At 54.3% G+C, this 18,727-nt stretch overlaps 1 protein-coding gene across 2 annotated transcripts in view; it reads right to left on the bottom strand.

Moving 5' to 3' along the window:
* The window catches only part of ASAP2 (ArfGAP with SH3 domain, ankyrin repeat and PH domain 2), a 101,888-nt gene extending 93,056 nt beyond the window's left edge, over window positions 1-8,832 (bottom strand). For both annotated transcript variants that reach the window (XM_087823324.1, XM_087823325.1), the window contains exon 1: window positions 8,670-8,832. In XM_087823324.1, the coding sequence (XP_087679450.1) occupies window positions 8,670-8,795 (126 nt within the window). In that variant the 5' untranslated portion in view covers window positions 8,796-8,832. The remainder of the gene's footprint in view (window positions 1-8,669) is intronic.
* Window positions 8,833-18,727: the final 9,895 nt, after the last annotated feature.

The raw sequence follows: 18,727 nt of genomic DNA, 5'->3' as shown, positions 1-18,727 counted from the left end.
AGCGTGCCGGCTCCCCCCAAACCCCAGGCAGAGGCCCTTAGACCCTCAACATGAGAAAATCAGTATTTACGTAAAGTTCGGCAGCCCAAATTCTTCAATGGCCGTGAAGCCCTGTGATCACCACCATGGCCTGCTTCCCACCAGAGAAGCGAAGCACAGTGAAGGTGTGACCGAGGCCAAGGACTGCAGCTAAGACTGCGAGAGCCGCCGCCCCAAGGTGACGTGGGCGCCACAGCCCCTCTCCCAACCTCAGCCAGCGACGCACCCGGTGAGATCCCAGCTCAGGGCCGACCCCCACAGGACTCCAGGGACATACGGGGGGACGGGCCCTGAAAGGGGGGAACGAAAGAGTAAAGTGTATGCCCCCCGCTACCCTCTTTAAAAGCACAGCGAGGAAGAGCCCAGAGAAAGAGAGAGCAGAGGAGCCGGTCAGGCACACAAGGACGCGGAACGGTCCGGCTGGAACCCCTGCGGTTCGTCTCAGCTACGGAGCCTGCGGCGGCGAGATCACCTGCCCAAGGACCGGGAGCAGGCCGGCGACAGGCCAGGGCGAGCCGAGGGACGAAGGCACTACCGGGACTGAACAGTCTCTCTTCCTCCCAGAATCTCCCCAAGTTCCCGAACTGCCAGCGGGCACTGACTGCTCGGCCCCAAGCTGCCCAGACTCGCCGGGCCCGTGACTCAGCCTTCAGGGGCCACCGCTCAGAACACAGACTTGCTGACGCACAGGGACTACTGTGCGGATCTTATCACAGCCCACCGGGCCCTGGGGTCCTGAAGGCAGCTGGGACAGTGCTCGTGAGGCCAGACCTGTCCTTTTAATTTACTTCAAGGCAGCGAAGGCCACTTAATCAGCGGCTCTGAGGCTAAGTACCTCCCCGGGGCTGGTGTCTGATGACCCAGCCTGGCCACCACACCACCTCAGCCACGATGGGACTGGCCTGCACGGAGGAGACCCACGGGGACACCTAAAAGGCAACAAGACCCGCAGGAGATGGCGGGGCAGTATACGGAAGGACTGACCGGAGCAAGGCCCCTAAGGACACGCTGAGGATGCCTGTCTCAGGCGGCTGCTGCTTGTGGGAGAGGAACCTGGGGCCGTGTAGCTTGTCCGAGCCTCGGTTTCTTCAACTACGAAACAGAGAGGACAACAGGCCCCACCTCAGGACTGCTGAGAGGATTCAATAATCAATTCCAGCCAGGCCGGCGCGGCTCAGCGGTCGAGCACCGACCCACGAACCGGGAGATCGCGGGTGGATTCCCGGTGAGGGCACACGCCCGGGTTTCGGGCTCCATGCCCAGCAAGGGGCATGCAGGAGGCAGCTGGTCAATGAGTCTCATCACCCATGTTTCCATCCCTCTCTCCCTCTCCCTTCCTCTCTCTGAAATCAATAAAAACATATTAAATAAAAATAATAACCAATTAAAAACACAGCACCGTCCTTCACACGGAATGGGGCTTAAGGAAATGTCAGCCATTCATTCCAGTTAGTGTTTAAGAAAAAAACAAAACTGTAATAAGAAATGTGCCTATTTCCCGGAAGCCGGGGAAAGAGGCCTCGGACCCCGACCGCCTGGATCGAGGCCTGAGAGACAAGGGGCTTCATCACCGGGGGAACCGCCTTCACCCGCCGCTTTCCTGGCAGCGTGAGGACAGCGACCGACAGAGCGCCTGGGGCAGGACGGGAGCTGACGTCACCAGCATCCCGTTAGTGGGACAGGCCTCCTGCCAGGTGTGAGCAGCCGGGGCACCGCTCTGCAGGAGCGGAACCGTTTCCGCAGCGACGCGGAGAGGCAGCAGAGAGGACCCAAAGCAGCGGGAAAATCTTCCAGTAGAGGCGACTTAGGAAAACCAGAGCCCAAGGGCGTGGGGTCACAGAGGCACAGACGCGCAGGCCTTTGCTGGGCCTGGCTCTGCAGGGTGGAGGCGGCGGAGAGAACAGCTCCTGTGGCAACAGGCTCGAGTCTCAATCCTGCCCCCACCGCTCCCTGGCTCTGTGATCTTGGCCAAGTGGCTCAGGCTCTCTGGACCTTGTTGTGTGTTTGTAATAATTAAACAAGTTAATCGTTGATACGTGTGAAGAACTCAGAGCATGCCCAGCACACGGTAAGCGCCCAATAAATGCTAGAAAAAAAAATACAAGAGGAAAAAACCCAACGGTGGCCGGCCGCATGTCAACCATGCTCTGGGTACCTCAGACACACTCAGGACAGCGCCGTTTCAAATGCAACCTCCCGAGAAACAATGCAGACCCCTAGGTCTCCTTGAAAATTGTCTCCCCCCCCCCCCCCCCCGCCAGGCTATTCTCCCTGGAACAGCCACTGTGAGATTGTAAAACGCAAATCAGATCGTGTTATTTCCCACTGACAGCTTCCCATCACATCAGAACAAAATCCAACCCCTCCCAGGACCAGGCCTGCTGTGGGGATCGGAGTAGCCAGCAAGGAGGGAAAGAGTAAAGAGGCGGCTCATACGGCATTTAGGACGGCGCTGATGCGGAGAAAAACTGGGAGGAAAGGCAGGGAATGGGCAGACAGGCGATCCTTTCCCTGTACGACACCGACACCGGGGAGAAAGGTCCAAGCCAAGGCTGGAGGGCGGAGAGAATGGCCCTGGAGTGGGGGCTCAGAAACTCTGGATTAGGCCACCTCTCCCCCAGTGCAGCGGAAGGACATCATGGGCAGTGCCCAAGACGGCAACTTTCACCCAAAATGGTAAATCTACAGGGTAGGCATTTATAGGAAATGCTTCATTTGAGGACGCTAGAGAGGCGTTCAATTCCTGTAATAAAAGAGAAATTGAGGGCAGAGCAATCAGGCTGGAACTGCAAGGACCCAGGGGGATGACCCAGTGCAAGAAGCCAGCATCCAAAACTGTCTGTCACGGGCCTGTCCGCGGAGACTGCAGAAGCGCCATAAAGGGGCCACTGGATGGCTCTGTGCGGGCAGGACAGTGGGCAGGGAGGGGGAGGGGGAGGGAGGGGGGACCACAAGCCACAGGAAAAGCCCTGTGGTCTACTTGGAAATCCGTGCAGATACCATCTCAAAGGAGATGCCCCACTGATTTCAACTGGATGTCTGCACAAACCTGTTAAAGGATGAGTGACAGAGCCAACCCTCGTCTGTAAGTCCTGAATTTACCGTTTCTTCCCATGTACAAAACCATTTCTTCCTACAAATAGTTTTTTTGTGTGTGTGCATTGGGGGGTGTAAAGAAAAGCAGAATGGGTCATCCCAACTTTGCTTCAGCAACTTTGGGACAAATTTAAAAAGTCCTAAACTCTCAGTGCCAGGAAACAGAAAAAAAGCCAGTGCTCCAGGCCCCACCCGAACCAACAGAGCCAGAATGTCAGGGAGGGGCCGGCATCTCTCTTCTACAAAACGCCCCGAGTGCTTCCCGTGTGCAGCCAGGGTTCAGCTAGAACGTGCTTCTCACATTTTGATGTGCACACAATGTACCTGGGATGTTCCTCAGCTGCAGGGCTGACTCAGCAGGTCTCAGGCGGGTCTGAACTGCAATGGTCTGAACCAGCCCTGCGCACTCAGGAAAATGGTCTAAATCTACGCGAGGCTGCCGAGCACCTGAAACTCAGACGGTGCAGCCGAGAAATGGAATCTTTATCTCAGGCTCCCACGCTGGACGCTGCAGGCTCGGGGTGTCCGTGCTCCGTGAAGAGAGGACCCAGGGCCTGCAAACACGCAGGGCGGGAGAAGAATCGGGCATTGCTCAAAGTCTCGGCCTCAGCACCCTCTGTCGAGTGGGTGGCCAGGAAAATCCACCCAGAGGCCTAGCTGGCTGCCACATCAGGAGTGGACCAATATTTACCTAAGGCAGGGAGGCCACGGGGAAGGCCATACCCAGGCACCTTCGTGACTAGAGCAGGTGGTGGTGACTACCTTGACTCTGCAACCCAATCACTCGCCCTCCCACAAGGCCTCTGACCACAGCCCCGGGCACACCTGGCCACGCCCATCCCGAGGTGTGTTTCTGAACAACCTTGTAGGCCCAGCCCTCCCAAGGTTTGATCGCACTGACTCGTTTATAGGGCGTCTGTCCCTCCCACGGAGCTGCAGGCTCTCTCAGAGACAACTCATTCCTCTTGGATTCTAATCCCAGCACCTAGCACAGCAGGACTCCACACACACTGAATGAATGGCAGGGTCTGGAACCCACCAGGAGCAGCCGTGCTTCTACCGTTAATCACAAGAACAAAAGAAATCAAAACGGTGGGATGGGGGAGGGGGCCCACGTAAGAGAAGGTCTTTTCTTCCTTGAGTGACTCGAAAATTTCCCAACACATCAATCCAGACTTCAGAACACGGCCTTGTGTGGTGGCCCCGTTCGACCAGAGCCTCATTTCCAAACACACAAACACACAGGCAAGAAGGTGACATCCTTCCGAGGACAGGCTCAAAGTCGGCGAGTCTGGGATCTGGAAGAGCCGTTTCTCAAACAAGTCACAAAGGGCCAAGATTCCAAATCGCACTCTCGCCTAGAGAAGCCCAGAGGCCCGGTTCCCACTCTCACCGCTGGAAGGGATGTCTGGCTCTAAGGACGGCGAGGCCCCTGGGGGTCAGTGTGACCCAGACGCTCCCCCACCCCTGCAGTTAGAACCCTGCGCTTGTGACAGCACTGAGATTTCCAAGGTAACCAACGGCAACAGCGCAGAGAGTCATGGCCCCAGAAGGAAGATTAAATTTTACTACTTACGAGTCAACATCTAATTTATTTTTAAAGCCACATATGCAACGAAGCCAAAGCGAGGCAGACGGATGGGGCTCTGAAGGAGAGTGTAACAGTGCCCACGAACATTCTAGGTGTGGATACAATTTGTACCTGTTTTGAAACTATTTCAAAGTGCCCAGAGACACAAAGAAACAGACAAAATCAACCCCCCCCCCAAAAAGGGGGGGAAGCCCACTTTTCAGATTTATTCCACCGCTATTTTTTCCCCATTATTTCCCAAAACACAGCGTGTACTCCATAGGGCAGCACCAGACTTTGCTAAAATTGTGCAAAATAGTTATTTCGCTCAGAGACAGTGACTGAATGAAAAATGAGACAGCTATGTGCTAACCTGTTGCCAAGAGAACAAACCAGTTAACAAAATAAGCATGGGTGAACAGGTAGAGGAGCTGTTCATTCACTCGCTCATTTAACCGCCCACTCCCCCACCTCCCTACCCGCTCACGCAAACCCCACTCTGGGGCCCAAGGTCCTCACTGGGTTCAGTGGATTCACTACAATCTGTCCGGCAGTTAGCACTCCCTAAGCCAGTCGTCTGGCAGGTACTGCGCTGAGATTTGCTCCCCAAACCCTCCCCACAGCCGTCTGAGGTCCACGGGTACTGTTATCCAGACTTGAGCACCGAGGAAAATGCAGAAACGGCAGGCGGCTCACCTGAGTGCACGCACCTGGCAGGTGGTGGACTCTGAACTGGAACCCAGGTCTATGTGACACAGGAGTCACTTAGAGAATCCAGTGTTAACAACTGGATTCTGAAAACAGCAGGGAGCCAAGTTCAAGTTCCGGCTCCGTAACCTTGAGCAAACCAACCTCTCTGAGCCTCAGTTTCCTCACGTATAAAAGCAGGGGTGCCCGGCCGGGCATGGTTCAGTGGTTGAGCGTTGGCCTAGGATCCAGGCGATCGGGGTTCGATTCCCGGTCAGGGCACAGGCCCGGGTTGTGGGCTTGATCCCCAGTCGGGGGCGTGCAGGGGGCAGCCGATCAATGGCTCTCTCATCATTGATGTTTCTATCTCTCTCTCCCTCTCCCTTCCTCTCTCTGAAATCAATAAAGATATATTAAAAAAAAAAAAGCGGGGTGAGGCATATGTATGACAGATGTGAAACGCACAGTATAAGGTGCTAGTAGCCCGGGCCCAGGTGTGCATATCAACGGAAAAGTACGTTTCAGTTGTAAAGTGAGTTTTAGCAGACAGTAACCCATATTGGAAATAACAGGTTTACCAAGGTTAAATCAGTTTAAAATTAGTTTACTAATTCCATGACTCATTTGTTCAAACATAGGGCTCCGAGAATGCACATTTTAACTTATGTCTGTTAAATCGGTAACTTTGTCACATACCCACCCTCGAGTCTCTTTTCAGTAGGAAAAGTAGGCGTGTGTTTAAAACGAAAATATAGGGGCATTGCTGGTTAATAAAACCGTAAATGGAACACGGTTTGGTAAACAGCCTGGAAAGACCATTATTTACTTATTTTTATTTATTTTTTTAATTATATATATTTTTTAATTGATTTCAGAGAGAGGAAGGGAGAGAGAGTCATTGATCGGCTGCCTCCTGCACGCCCCCGACGGGGGATGGAGCCCGCAACCCGGGCACATGCCCTGACCGGGAATGAACCTCAGCCTCCTGGATCCTAGGTCGATGCTCAACCACTGAGCCACGCCAGCCGGGCTGGAAAGACTATTATTTAAATGACTCCACAGTGATTCCTCTCAGAAAGGAAACAACTTCCCAATTTTATTCTCATAAATCCAAGCTCGCACGAGCCACTGTCCTGGTACACACACTGGATTTGCTTCTAGGGAGACAGACCTGTAATGAGTTCACTTTTTTCATATTTGAGACATTAAGCAATTCTTGTGCTTAGAGAGCGGTGTGGAGAAAGCCTGCAGTTCAGTAAAATGCCCAAATCCAGCCTCTTTAATCTGCTCAGTAACTGAGCTCCAAGGGTAAGCCCCTGAGCGGCGGACAGAAAGAGCTCTGGAATGACGCTGGAAACCGAAATTAATCAGAGAGAGGCTATGCCAGCCGTCATAGCCAGTCCCATTTGCCTGGCTTCCCAACATCTGGCACGGTTACTAATATTTAACTGACAAGCTGCAGCGGGGAAAAGAAACAGAACTTTAAACACAATCAGGCTCTTTTAAAGGCCCTGGGTACAGAGCTTCCTTCCCTTAAGAAATAGTCAGCTTCCCTTTTGGTTGCAATCATTCCATTAACATTATTAATGGTGTATTTTCAAAACATGACGAACGCTCTTCTCTTGCCCAGCACTTCTGAAAAACAAAAACAAAAAAAACCTTCTTACGGCCCTCCCGCCTGCCTCACTGGAAGGCATTATTATTAGTATTTATTTTTTAACCCTCACTGAGGATATTTTTTCATTGCTTTTCAGAGAGAGTGGAAGGGGGAGAGACAGAGAGAAAGAGGCAGGGAGGGAGGGAGGGAGAGGAACACTGACGTGAGAGACACATCAGTTGGTTGCCTCCCCCAAATGCCCAGACCAGGGACAGAGCCTGCCCCTGGCTGGACTCCAGCCCAGGACCCTTCAGTTCCCGGGCTGCTGCGCTAACCCCTGAGAAACTGGCCAGTGCCGAAGGTGTTCTTTTTCAGCCTTGAGGATACAGGTAGGATTAAGTGAGGTGGGATCACAGAACTCACCACGGAAGGTTTACACACAGCTCTCCTCTGCCAAAAAAATCAGAGAGAGAGAAGGGAAGAGGGAGGCTGGGAAGATGCCCTGGCTGCACTTAAAACAGGCAGAATGCTGAATCGGTTACTTTTGATTTAGCCTATATTGACCGTTGGTGTCTACAAAGGAAAAAATTTCCATTACGAGAAACATTCTGGGTCTCTCCCCCCAAGCAGTTCCTAACAGCAGAGTCATTGTTGGGGGGGGGGGGGGACAGGCCATGGCTCAACTTAAAGCTCCCTGGTCACCTCCCTGCGCTCACTCGAGCCCAGTCACCTTCTAAAGCACCTCCAGGGCCCCCGTTTTAGGGCCAAGAGAAATGTAACCATCTTCTCAACATTGGCGCACGTCTGGGTGGTGAACCGGTTACCCAGGCGGGGTGCTCGGCGCTTTACCGCAGGGCCTCCGACCCTCGCCACGGCCCCGGGAAGGGCGCATCCCAGGCCCTTTTGGTCCGTAAGGGAAGCGAGGGCTCAGGTGAGGAGCTGCCCCAACCGAGGTCGGCGGCCCTGGGCTCACAAACGCTGCCCCTCGGACCCCGCGGGCGGCCGGCCGTCAACCCGAGCGAGTTCCCTCCGCAGGACGCGGGGGGCTCCCTGGGCAGCACCCGGCGCGATGACTCTGCACCTTCAGCAGAACCAGGCCTTTGCCAGGCGGGCGGTCAGAGGTAACAGGTACGGCGCAGGTAGCCGGGCGGCTATCAAAGGCCTCTGGACGTGAGGCCCGGCCCCGCGCACCGCGCACCGCGTCCCGCGCTCCCCCGGGCGCCGCGCGGAGCCCCTCGGGCCCCTCTGGCTCAGGGGTGCCCACCCTTCTGGGCAGCCGGTCCCCCCTGGAAGGTGGGGCCGACGGGGCTCGCGGCGCACACCTGCCCCGGGGGGCGCTGGAACCAGTCTCGAGGCGGGCGCCGGGGGTGGCAGGGGCGCGGGGACCCGGCCCGCTCACCCCGCCCCGGCTCTCGGGCCAAAGTTGGGCGCGCTGGGGGTCCCGCAGGCCCGGGCCCCGCGACGGGAGCGGGGGGAGGAGGGTCTTTAAAAGGCCCGAGGTGGCCATCGGCCGCGTCCCCCGAGCCACCGACACGGAACAAAGGGCTTCTGTTCCGGGCCCCGGGCGCCGGCCGCGTCCGGGTTTGGAGGGAGAGAAACTTTTCCCGGGATGCGGGAGGGCACCGGGCGGGCGGGCGGGCGGGGCGCAGCTACCTGCGGCCGGGCCCAGGGCGCGCTCACCTCCTCGATGGCCGCCACGGTGTTCCGGCACTGCGCCGTGCGCGTGGTGAAGCTCGAGGCCGTGGGCGCCTTGTAGTCCTCATGGGTCTCGGCCACGAATTCCGACACGGAGATCTGGTCCGGCATCGCCGCCGCCTCGGCCGCCGCGCGGGCTCCCTCCGGCCGCTCGGACGCCGCCCGCGGACAAAGGGACGCGCCGGGGCCGCCGGGGCCGCCGCAGGGCGCGGGAGGGCCGGCCGCGGGCCCGGGCGGCGGAGCAGGGGCGGCGCGCAGCCCGCGCAGCTCGGCCCGGCCCGTCCGCCCGCCGCCTGGCCTCCCGCGCGAGCTCCGAGCGGACGCGCCCAGCCGCGGGAACTGCCCGCCACCCGCCGCGGGCCCCGAGCGCGTCCGGCCGAGAGGGGCGGGCCCGGGCCGGGGCGGGAGCGCGGGGCGGGGGGCGGCGGCCGGCGGGGCGCGGGGAGGGGCGGCGCCGGGGGCCGGGCGCCAATCCGCGCGCTCGCCGCCGCCGGGAAGCTGAGCGGCAGGAAGGAGGCGGCGCGCGGCCGGCCCCCCGCGCCCCGCGCCCCGCGCCGCGCGCCGCATTGTCTCGGCGTTCGGACCCCGCGCCGCGCGCCCGGGTTCGACGACGCGCCCCGCGGGGCTGGCCGGGCGGCGGGCAGAGCCGCGTCGGGCTCCCCCGGGCAGGTCCCAGGCCCCGGCCCCATCGCGGCTCCGCGAGGGCGCGCGCAGGATGCGCCCACCCCCTCATCCCTGCCCCCCCCCCCAGCCGGGCTCGGAGCCTGTCTCGGGGTCCCCCAGGGCCGCGGGGCCTGCCCGTCCAGGCCGGGGAGAAAGTGTGCGGAGCTCGCCCCCTACCGGACGGTGCGGCCCGCCCTGGGCGCGCGCCTAGCGTGGCAAACGCCCCCTGCGCGCCCCGGGCAGCCGCGCGCCACCAGGTTGTGGTTCTGCAAAGATAATAGGAAATGCCCGCGAAGAGCGCGGCTGTGCTCTGTGCGCTCCCCTGGTCCCCACGGCCGGGGCCGGGGAAAGAGCCGGGGAATGGTGGATATAGGCGACCAGGTGCCCGAGAGCACCGCGTGCATGGCCCAGCGGGGCTCAAACCCATGCTCAAACCCTGACCGGGAGACCTGCAGGGTGCTTAGGGTCCCGTAGCAAATGTTCCAGCCGTGTTTCCTCAGGTTACTTGGAATGGGCTTAGGGTCGAGGCCAGTCCCCACCCTGGGAAGATAACCGCGTCACGGAGCTTTTTCATATGGTTTCAGAGAAAACGGGCGACAATATCGGGCAAGTCTCATACGGAGCTGGCCCAGTAAAGAGTCTGAATCAGTGCAGATTTTCATCTAACAGCTCTTAAAGAAACACTCGTTATTTCTAAAAACCCAGAAGCTCTGAAGACCTAGCCAAATAAACTCACACCCTATAACTCTACACCAGGCCTGCGGCTTGGTTTCTGTAGCGGCCGGCAGTAAAACCAAGAGGAACTTGACAAAAACCTTTTGTGCATCTGAAAAGGAGGAAGTGTGAGAGACGCTGGAAATTCAATATGTTAGACAAGGCCGGCTCCTGAGGCTGCAGGACAGTGGGCCAGTCAACGATCTTTTTCAAGCTCCCATGTAAGAATTCGCTATATGAGGTGGCAGCTTGGGTCAGACATTATGTATGGCCTTTGGTATTTTGGTAGCATTGCCTGTGGAACTTAGCTTTCTGACATAGCCCTTGGTGGAGAGCGGTTATTGCTACACTAGACGGTAAGTTACAATGTTAAAAACTGTAGCATTTCTTGTTTTATTCTCCCTTTATGTGTTTTGTTGTGGGTTTTTTTTTTTTTACTCTTTTAGTGCCTTTCGTGGTTTCCTCTATTTGCAACTTGCTACAATTCAGGCCCCTTCCATGTTATTTATTATCGACACATCCTGTCCTACTCCGGGCAGATTCTGGTCTCTCCAAACTAGTTTTGCAGCTACCGGGTTTCTGTTTGTTTATTTCTGTTTTTGTTTCGTGTGGGGGTTTTGTTGTTGTTGTTGTTCATTGACATTGCAGAATATCCTGGATACCTTTTCAAGTCTTGTTTTTTGGAGGACTGGCCCTGAGGATTTAAGAAGAGAAAGGAGTGCTGCTCTGGGCGTGCAGTGCAGCGTTAGCCAGGCGCTCAAGACCCCACGGGACACGGTCGACCTTGGCGCTCTTCTGTTCTCTTTATATGCGACCCCTGTTCTCCTTTTCTCTAGTGTAATATAACTTTTCAGGTACTAAAGGGTCCTCCCTTTAGTAGCCACAAAAATAAAATTGCAAAGCTGCGTGGCATTTGACAAGTGGGGGAAAAGCAGGCGGGAGGGACGTCATTGCCAAGTCCACTGCTTCAGGGGCACAGAGGACGGCCGGGTGCAACCCTGAGCAGTGCGTCCCTCCAGCCGTCCCTGGGAACCTCGGGAAACCCTGCCCAGTGCAAGAGCCGAAATAAAGCAAGATCAGAGCAAACATAGCTGGTGCGTCCCTGACGTTAATGTAATGAGAATGAGTCGTTTCCAACAATTAATTTAAAAAGTGTAATGTGGCTCAAGAAAACTTACACACGGAAACACACACACGCACACGCTTTTTAATGCATCATAGGCCTATACCCCGTTATCTAGGACATTCAAATCTAAACTGCCTTCCTAATCTCAAGTTTTAAAATTAACTAATTAACTTGGAGTGGTAAAAATGACCTGAAATGAACTGACATGAGGCTATCTATAGTCTTGTTCATCCCACTTCTCATGAATATTTATGTTTTGCTACAAAATATAAATGTGTTTGATTATGGAGTATTGGCCCCAGACCCCACTGGGGGCGACAGATTATCTAGTATTTTGGCTGTATTACCTATTTAATAATCTGAAAAATTCTGAATTCCATACACATCTGGTTCCAGGGGTTTCGGATAAGAGGTTGTAGACTTGTATTATTTTTTAAGAAAAACAAAAAAATGAAAAAAAGAAACACGGGGTTTCAGACTTGTCATTTCCCGGGAAGAGGGGGGGAAAAAACCTCTCCTCTCGAAAATGGAATTTTCAGCAGCCCACTGAGATTGGCCAACAGCCCATTTTCCAAAGGAATTTTCTGCCTCCTGTGGTTCTCAAGAACCTGAGTTGTTCCCTCAGATCAAAGTGTAAAACACGTTCTTATCTCTGAAATTCACTCAAGGGTTGGCTGGTTTTAACCCAGGATTTATCCAGTTCACTTGCTGTTAATTTGTAAATGATTACTCCTGGAATGGGCAGATCTGTGCTTAAAAGAGTAAGGTAAACAGTGTAATGAAATAGAAAAAACAAAACAAATCCAACCACAACCACCCTAACGACAAAGGCAGGTAAGCATAACCAGAAGTTTGATTTCCACAGCTTAATAATACTCTCCCCGAAACAGTGTTGCTGAAGGGACTAATTTATCCCCACAGTGAGAGAAGTCAAGACATTTACCAAGGTGACCTCACCTGGGCACTTTGTGGGGGGGGAAATTAGCACAGCAGAAACTATTTTACAAATGAAAACTTAGGTTTTGTTATCAGCTCTGCTCATCTTTGACCTTGGATAAGTAAATTAACCTCTCTGGACTCAACTCCTTTGGAAATGAAAGAAAATGGACCAGCTGGTTTCCAAGGCTCCTTCCCGAGCGCCCACGCCTGATCCAGGTCTTACGTTAGTTTGGGCACCGGAGGGAAACCAACCGCCAGGAGGGCCCTAGCGCTGCCAGGAGCCTAACCATTGGGCCTAGACGCTTGAGGGTAAGCATGTCTTAGATGACATTTAGAGCTAATTTTTGAGAATGTTATTTTTTTAAGCTGGTACGTTTAGATGACCAACCGATTTATTTATTGCTAGCTTCACAATGAGATATTTGAGGTCTGTTTTATTTTGTTTTAACAAAGCAGTTTCTACAGGTGACATGCTCAGCTCTAGAAAAATGAGCTGTAGTCTGTACTGTGCTAGAGCCAGCTCTGGCTGATTCCAGAAAACGGACTGTTAGATTTTCAGGAATTTTGCAAGCCGTCGATTGCATCCGTTCGGTGGAAAGGCTACCAGAGTAGTGAGCCAGGCACGTCTCTTCCCAACTGTGCATTCTGGGAGCTTGAAATTGTCCATGGTGGAAGTATTTACACCACAGAAATTGGCAAATGCTAAACACCAAGGCTTTATTTTATTGTTTTGTTGATTGCCTAAACTTAATAAAGTGATAGAGAAGGTGTTAATGCAGGTGAGACCAAACGTGTGTTGTGTCTGCAGCCTTCCATTGTGAATGGTGAACATATTTTTGGTCAGACCCTTTCAGCGTTTGCAGACTCCTGTGATTCGGCAACGAGGCCGCGCATGTCATTGACGGGTGGGTGAGATTACAGCAGGCATCTTTAGGACTTCACTGTTATCTTACCCTTTAACATAACCAAAAGCATCAGCCAACATTCACGGGGCAGCTACACTCATTCGTCAATGACACAAGCAACTTCTTTGATGAGCTGGATTATAACCAAGCACTTATTCGTAGTTTTATTTTGTCAAGTCGTGGTTGAATTGCAGACACCTCAATGAATGCAAGAGCTCGGCAAAAATCAATGAACACGTCCCATGAAAGTCAATTAGCTGTTTGGGATTTACAACAAATAATAGCGTGTAATTTGTGATTAGTTATAAGTGGGGTGCTATACGCCCTTTATAGAATGACATTAACTTAAACATATGCATGCCTGCACACACTTTTTTTCAGGAAGCAGGTTGTTAAACATTTACCAGCCCACGGCTGAGTATAACTGCACCTTCCCTGCCAAGAGGCCGCACCTGGACCTTCCCACCCTGAGTCATGCTCGTGGGATGGAGCCCATATAGGATGAAACCTTGATACATTGGACTATACACCCAAGGGCAAGTTGTGTTAATAAAAATCATCTTAGGCTAATTACGAAAACGCCATTTGTTCTTTTCAGGTACTTAGGACAACACAGAAAGTGCCTGCAGAGGGTGGAAAAGCAAAAAAAAAAAATAGTTTAATTAGCAGCCTGTGTGTGAATAGATTTGGCTGAGGCTTGTGAACAGTCCTTGCAATCATTTATTTCCTTGCGTCAAACACTCTTCCCCCTGGATTTAGACCCACCCTTCGGTTTACAGGTGGCACAGCATTCCCCTTGTCCCCCATCTCTGCTCCGGCAACCCCCCGGCTTCCCCACTGGCCTCAGGAGAAAGCTGAAACTTCTCAGTCACAGTCTGGCCCAGGCTTCTCCCGGCCTCCCCCTGACCCGGGGTCAGCGAGCTCTGGCCCAGAGGCCAGGGACGGCCTCATCTGTAGTAAGAATGATTTTGGCATTTTTTAAAAATATGGGTTTTTTTTTAATCTCAGAGAGAAGGAGGGAGAGGGCGAGAGATAGAAACATCAATGATGATTGATCGGCTGCCTCCTGAACGGCCCCTGCTGGGGATCGAGCCCGAAACCTGGGCATGTGCCCTGATGGGGAATCGAACCGCGACCTCCTGCTTCATGGATTGATGCTCAACCGCTGAGCCGTGCCGGCCGAGCTTGGCATTTTTTTAATGGTTGAAGAAAACAAAGAAAACTATATTGTGACACATGAAAACTGTATGAAACTCAGGTTCGAGTGTTCATACGGTTTTACTGGCTCCCAGCCGTACCCGTTCATTCATTTATGTGTCGCCGGTGGTGGCAGCGTTGAGTCGCTGTGACAGATATCGAATGGCCCACATGCCTAACACGTTTAAGTACCATCTGTCCCTTCCCAGGATTGTTCGTTGACTCCATTCTAACCGCTTGAAACTTTGCACTTTCCCGACTCGCAGGGCCCTTTTGTGTTAAGTGAGTTGAATGCGGTTCTCTGCCCCAAGCTCTGTGTCTGCCGGGATCTCCTAATAGCCCCCAAGGTCCTCACGGCTTCCCTAGCGCTCTAGCCTCCAGCCCCTCACCAGCCGGCAACCCTGTCACCAGCCCGCAACCGGGTCACCAGCACTCGGCCACACCCAGCGCTCACTGTTCATGAACCACATCGAGAATTTCCTCATCGCAGGACCTGGTCCTGGAGCAGCCTTCTTCTCGCCCATCTGACAAGCTTTGGTCACCTTGCAGGATCAACCCCAAGACCCCCTCCGGGAAGTCTCTGAAGATTCTCAGCTGAACCCCGGCCGCTGGTCTCCGCTCCCACGGCGCCTTAGCCGCTCTGCGGGGCCTGTGTTAGCGATGGGGCGGGGCCTGTGACGTCCGATGCTCTGCCGCGGTCCACCTCGCCGCTCGCTTGGTGATTGAACGAATGAGGTAGGGACACAAGCTGCAACCCTGGGGAACCTTGAAAACATCGTGCTAAGTGCAAGAAGCCAGGCCCAAAAGACCGCCTCTGCGTGATGCCATTGATATGAAATATCTAAAATAGAGGCAGAGAGTAGATTCCTGGTTGCTTAGGGCCACGGGGGGGGGGGGGGTGCAAATAGGGCGGTGATAATGAAGGGGCACAGGGCTTCTTTTTGGGGTGATGTTCTAAAACTGACCTAGGTCATGGTTGCGAAACTGGATATGCTAAAAAACCGTGGAACTGTACACTAAATGGTTGAATTATATGGTATGTGAATTATTAAATGGTTGAACTGTATGTTACGTGAATCATGTCTCAGTAAAGCTGTTACCAAAACAAACACAAATTAGTGTTAGAAAAGTGTCAAAGACTAAAAAAAAAAAAAAAGTAGCTTCTAGGGTTTGGAGTCCAAAGTCCAAGTCCCGCCTCTGCGCCTTCTGAGGGTTACCGTGAGCAAGCTGCTCCTGGGGCCTCAGCGTCTCCTCGGAAAGACGGGAACCTGGGGAGGGAGCTATGACCTCATCTCTAGCAGGGCTGTTATAAGAACTGGAGATTATTTAGGTAAAACACCTGGCCCGTGGTCGTTACTCAATAAAAATCTATTAATTGTCGTACCTTTTACATCCCACTCTTGAAAACCTAGCGTGAGTCTGTCACAGGTAAATCTTTGCTTGTGCCATTTATTCTGATTTTTAAATGGTCAAGTAAGACCTTTTGAATGCCTATCGGGAAGCAGACTCCCCAGATGGAGCCAAAACTTAGAAGAAAAACTCACTTCCACTATTCACGCCACAGGGGGACCTGATTTTTGCTGCCTTTTTGCCTCTGACATCCTTTTGTTTTTGTTCCCGGAGCTGATAATTGAAGCTGTCAGGGCAGCTCAGCCGCTGGCTGTTTCATTGACTGATTCCAGCTGGGACCAGAGAGCAGGTTGCTGAGCTGGAGAAAGGGGGCGGCTGCCCCCCGAGGAAGGAGCCCACGCTCAGGGCAGCGGGGGTGCGGGCGCCCGGGCTGGCTGGTTATTAAATCTGGGTCCAGCTCATCCATCTGCAGGGCCGGGCCTGAGTCACTGCGCGCAGAGTGGAGCGAATCCAGACGCCTCGGGAGGGAGGCGCTGAAATAACGCGTGGGTGGATGGTGGCTCCTGCCACAGGCGAATAAGCATCTCCTGAGGCTTTAGAGAAAATTAGAATCAAATATTGCTCAGGCGCTGGCCCTGGGCACCAAAAGGTGGCTGTTTGTTTTTTTTTAAAATATGTTTTTATTGATTTTTAGAAAGAGAGGAAGGGAGAGGGAGGGAGAGAGAAACATCGATGAGAGAGAAGCGTCAATCGCTGCCTCCTGCATGGCCTCTGCTGGGATCCAGCGCGCAGTCCGGGCATGCGCCCTGATGGGGACCTGAACCCGTGACCTCCTGGTTCCTGGGTCGATGCTCAACCGCTGAGCCACACCGGCCGGGCAGGCTGCTGGTTTGATTCCCGGTCACGGGGTGCATGCAGGAGGCAGCGGATGGACGTCCTATCCTCACACCGATGTTTCTCTTTCTCTCTCCCTCTCCCTCTCTCTCTAAAAATCAATACAAATACATATATTTTTAAATTGCTCGGGTCGCGGGAGCTGACGTCTCCATCGCAGTGCCAGGAGGCCGCACGTTCCGGTCATATAAAGGGCTGAGATTCGCAGCCACCCGGTGGCGTTCTCGGATCATGTGCTGTGTGCCAGGCCCTGGGCTGGGCTCCGGGAATGCGGATGGAGGCGGACGGCGTCTCCAGAGGCACCAGGTGGCCCGCACGGAAACCGGCAAATGCCCTTGTTCCTCCTCAGACAGGAGCTCAAGGTCGCAGAGCCACGCGGGGGTATCCGCGCGACTCGGTGCTCTAAGGATCTGAGTAGCGAGGGCAGAGCAAGCCCCCTGAAATTTACATTTTCCCCAGCTCTCCGAGGCGTAATTTACTTCATCCTGTGGCTAAGCCCTGAGCGGGTCCTGTCCAAACCCTCCCGCGGGTGACTCACAGTCCGAGCCTCAGAAGCCCCACGTAGAACATCTTATTGGGGGGGCAGCTCGTGATCTTCGAGGGAATGCAGAGGGGTTGGCAAAACCCGCCACCTCCCAGCGCTGTTCTGAGCGCTTCTTTCCCTCCCTGGGGACTTTCCTTCCTGCTGTCCTCGTGCCCAGCACTGGCCTCTCCTGTGGCCTGGTCCCTGTGGTCGCCCGGGCCAGCACGGCCTGCTCCCCACTGTGGGCGCTGCGTACCTGTTGGGGTGTGGTGGGAATGACCATGGCTGGCCCACCCATCCCCTCTGCCGTCCCCGCCGCTTGAAGGCACTGCCGTTACCTACCTAGTCGTAAGAATTTCCAGACTCTGGAAATTAAAACCCCGATTCTGGAGGCCCTACTGTGGGCCCAGAGAATCAGTCTTCAGGGGAGGGGCCCAGGGATCGGGATGTGTAATAAGTGCTCCAGGAGGTTTTAGGTATAAAGCAAGTTTGGGGAGCTTTACCTGGCATCTTAGACACTTAAAACCAAGACTTCGGGGTTTCTCCCCAAGCGTGTTCCTATGTTGGGGCAAATCCTGGAGGTGAGTGAGGTTAGAAGTGAGCAAGCCCCTTCCACAGAACATTAACTCCTTCAGGTCCCCAGGGAACCAGTCACACAGTTATGATCTTAGAGCAGGAATGTCTCCGGGGACCCGAAAGTGCCACCAGGAGGGGTTGGTTTGCCTGTGGGATTCGGAGCTGTAGCTACTTCTTGCTTTAAGCAGAAATAATAATGCTACAGGCTGGGCGTGGCTCAGCGGTTGAGCATTGAACTAGGATCCAGGAGATTCGCAGTTCGATTCCCCGTCAGAGCACATGCCCGGGTTGCAGGCTCGGTCCCCAGTCTGGGGGGTGCAGGAGGCAGCCGATCAATGACTCATCATTGATGTTTCTCTCTCTCTCTCCCTCTCCTTTCCTCTCTCTGAAATCAATAAAGATATATTTTAAAAGAAGTAATAACCCTGAGTCATATCAGAGACCTCGCTCTCTCAGTTCTGTGGAATTCCTGGTGTCTCTGAGGCCATATCTGCGACTCTGGAAAGGGCTTGTGAGCTGTTTCCTGAGGTCTTTGAACTTGTCTGGGGAGCAGCATTTGGAGATCTGCTTCGGGCGCCCCAGGGTCAGGTATCAGATGGGGGGGGCCTCTAGATTGCCCGTCAGGCACATTCTCCCCAAGGGTTTCTCCGGGACTCTTCCCCCACCCCTTTGCATTTACTCCGGTGCCCCCCCCCACACATTCCCCGCCCTGTGTGAGGTTCTCGGCCAAAGCTGACCTCACTCCCAGCTCTGCATCGCGTTTTGGTGAGTCCCACTCACAGATGCCAAGAATTGAGCAGTGCCATTTGCTCAGGCCCTGTTCACATTTTCCATGAGGCTCCGAGCATAACAGCTCTGGGCCTGGGCTCCCAGTCTCCACCGGGGTCCTGTCTGGAACCTGCCCTGGGCAGCACCCAGCATGTGGCAGGAAGGCTGGGCCGGGCCTGTGGGAATGGCGGGTTGGGCACACGGGGTCAGCCAGATCCCTATTCCGGAGACGAGACACAGCGAGGAGTGACCGAGAGCTGTTACAGGAGGAGGGAGGCCGGTCAATGCCTGCTTTGTGCCCTGAGTCATAACATGACACAGCAGCCCAGCCTGGAGTGCTCAGGAGCAGTGAAATGTCGCCATCCTGTTCACATGGATGCCGGGATCA

Source organism: Miniopterus natalensis, chromosome 13 (assembly GCF_054644295.1).
Source record: "Miniopterus natalensis isolate mMinNat1 chromosome 13, mMinNat1.hap1, whole genome shotgun sequence".
NCBI classification, from domain to species: Eukaryota; Metazoa; Chordata; class Mammalia; order Chiroptera; family Miniopteridae; genus Miniopterus; species Miniopterus natalensis.
This window is presented reverse-complemented; position numbering and strand designations above follow the sequence as displayed.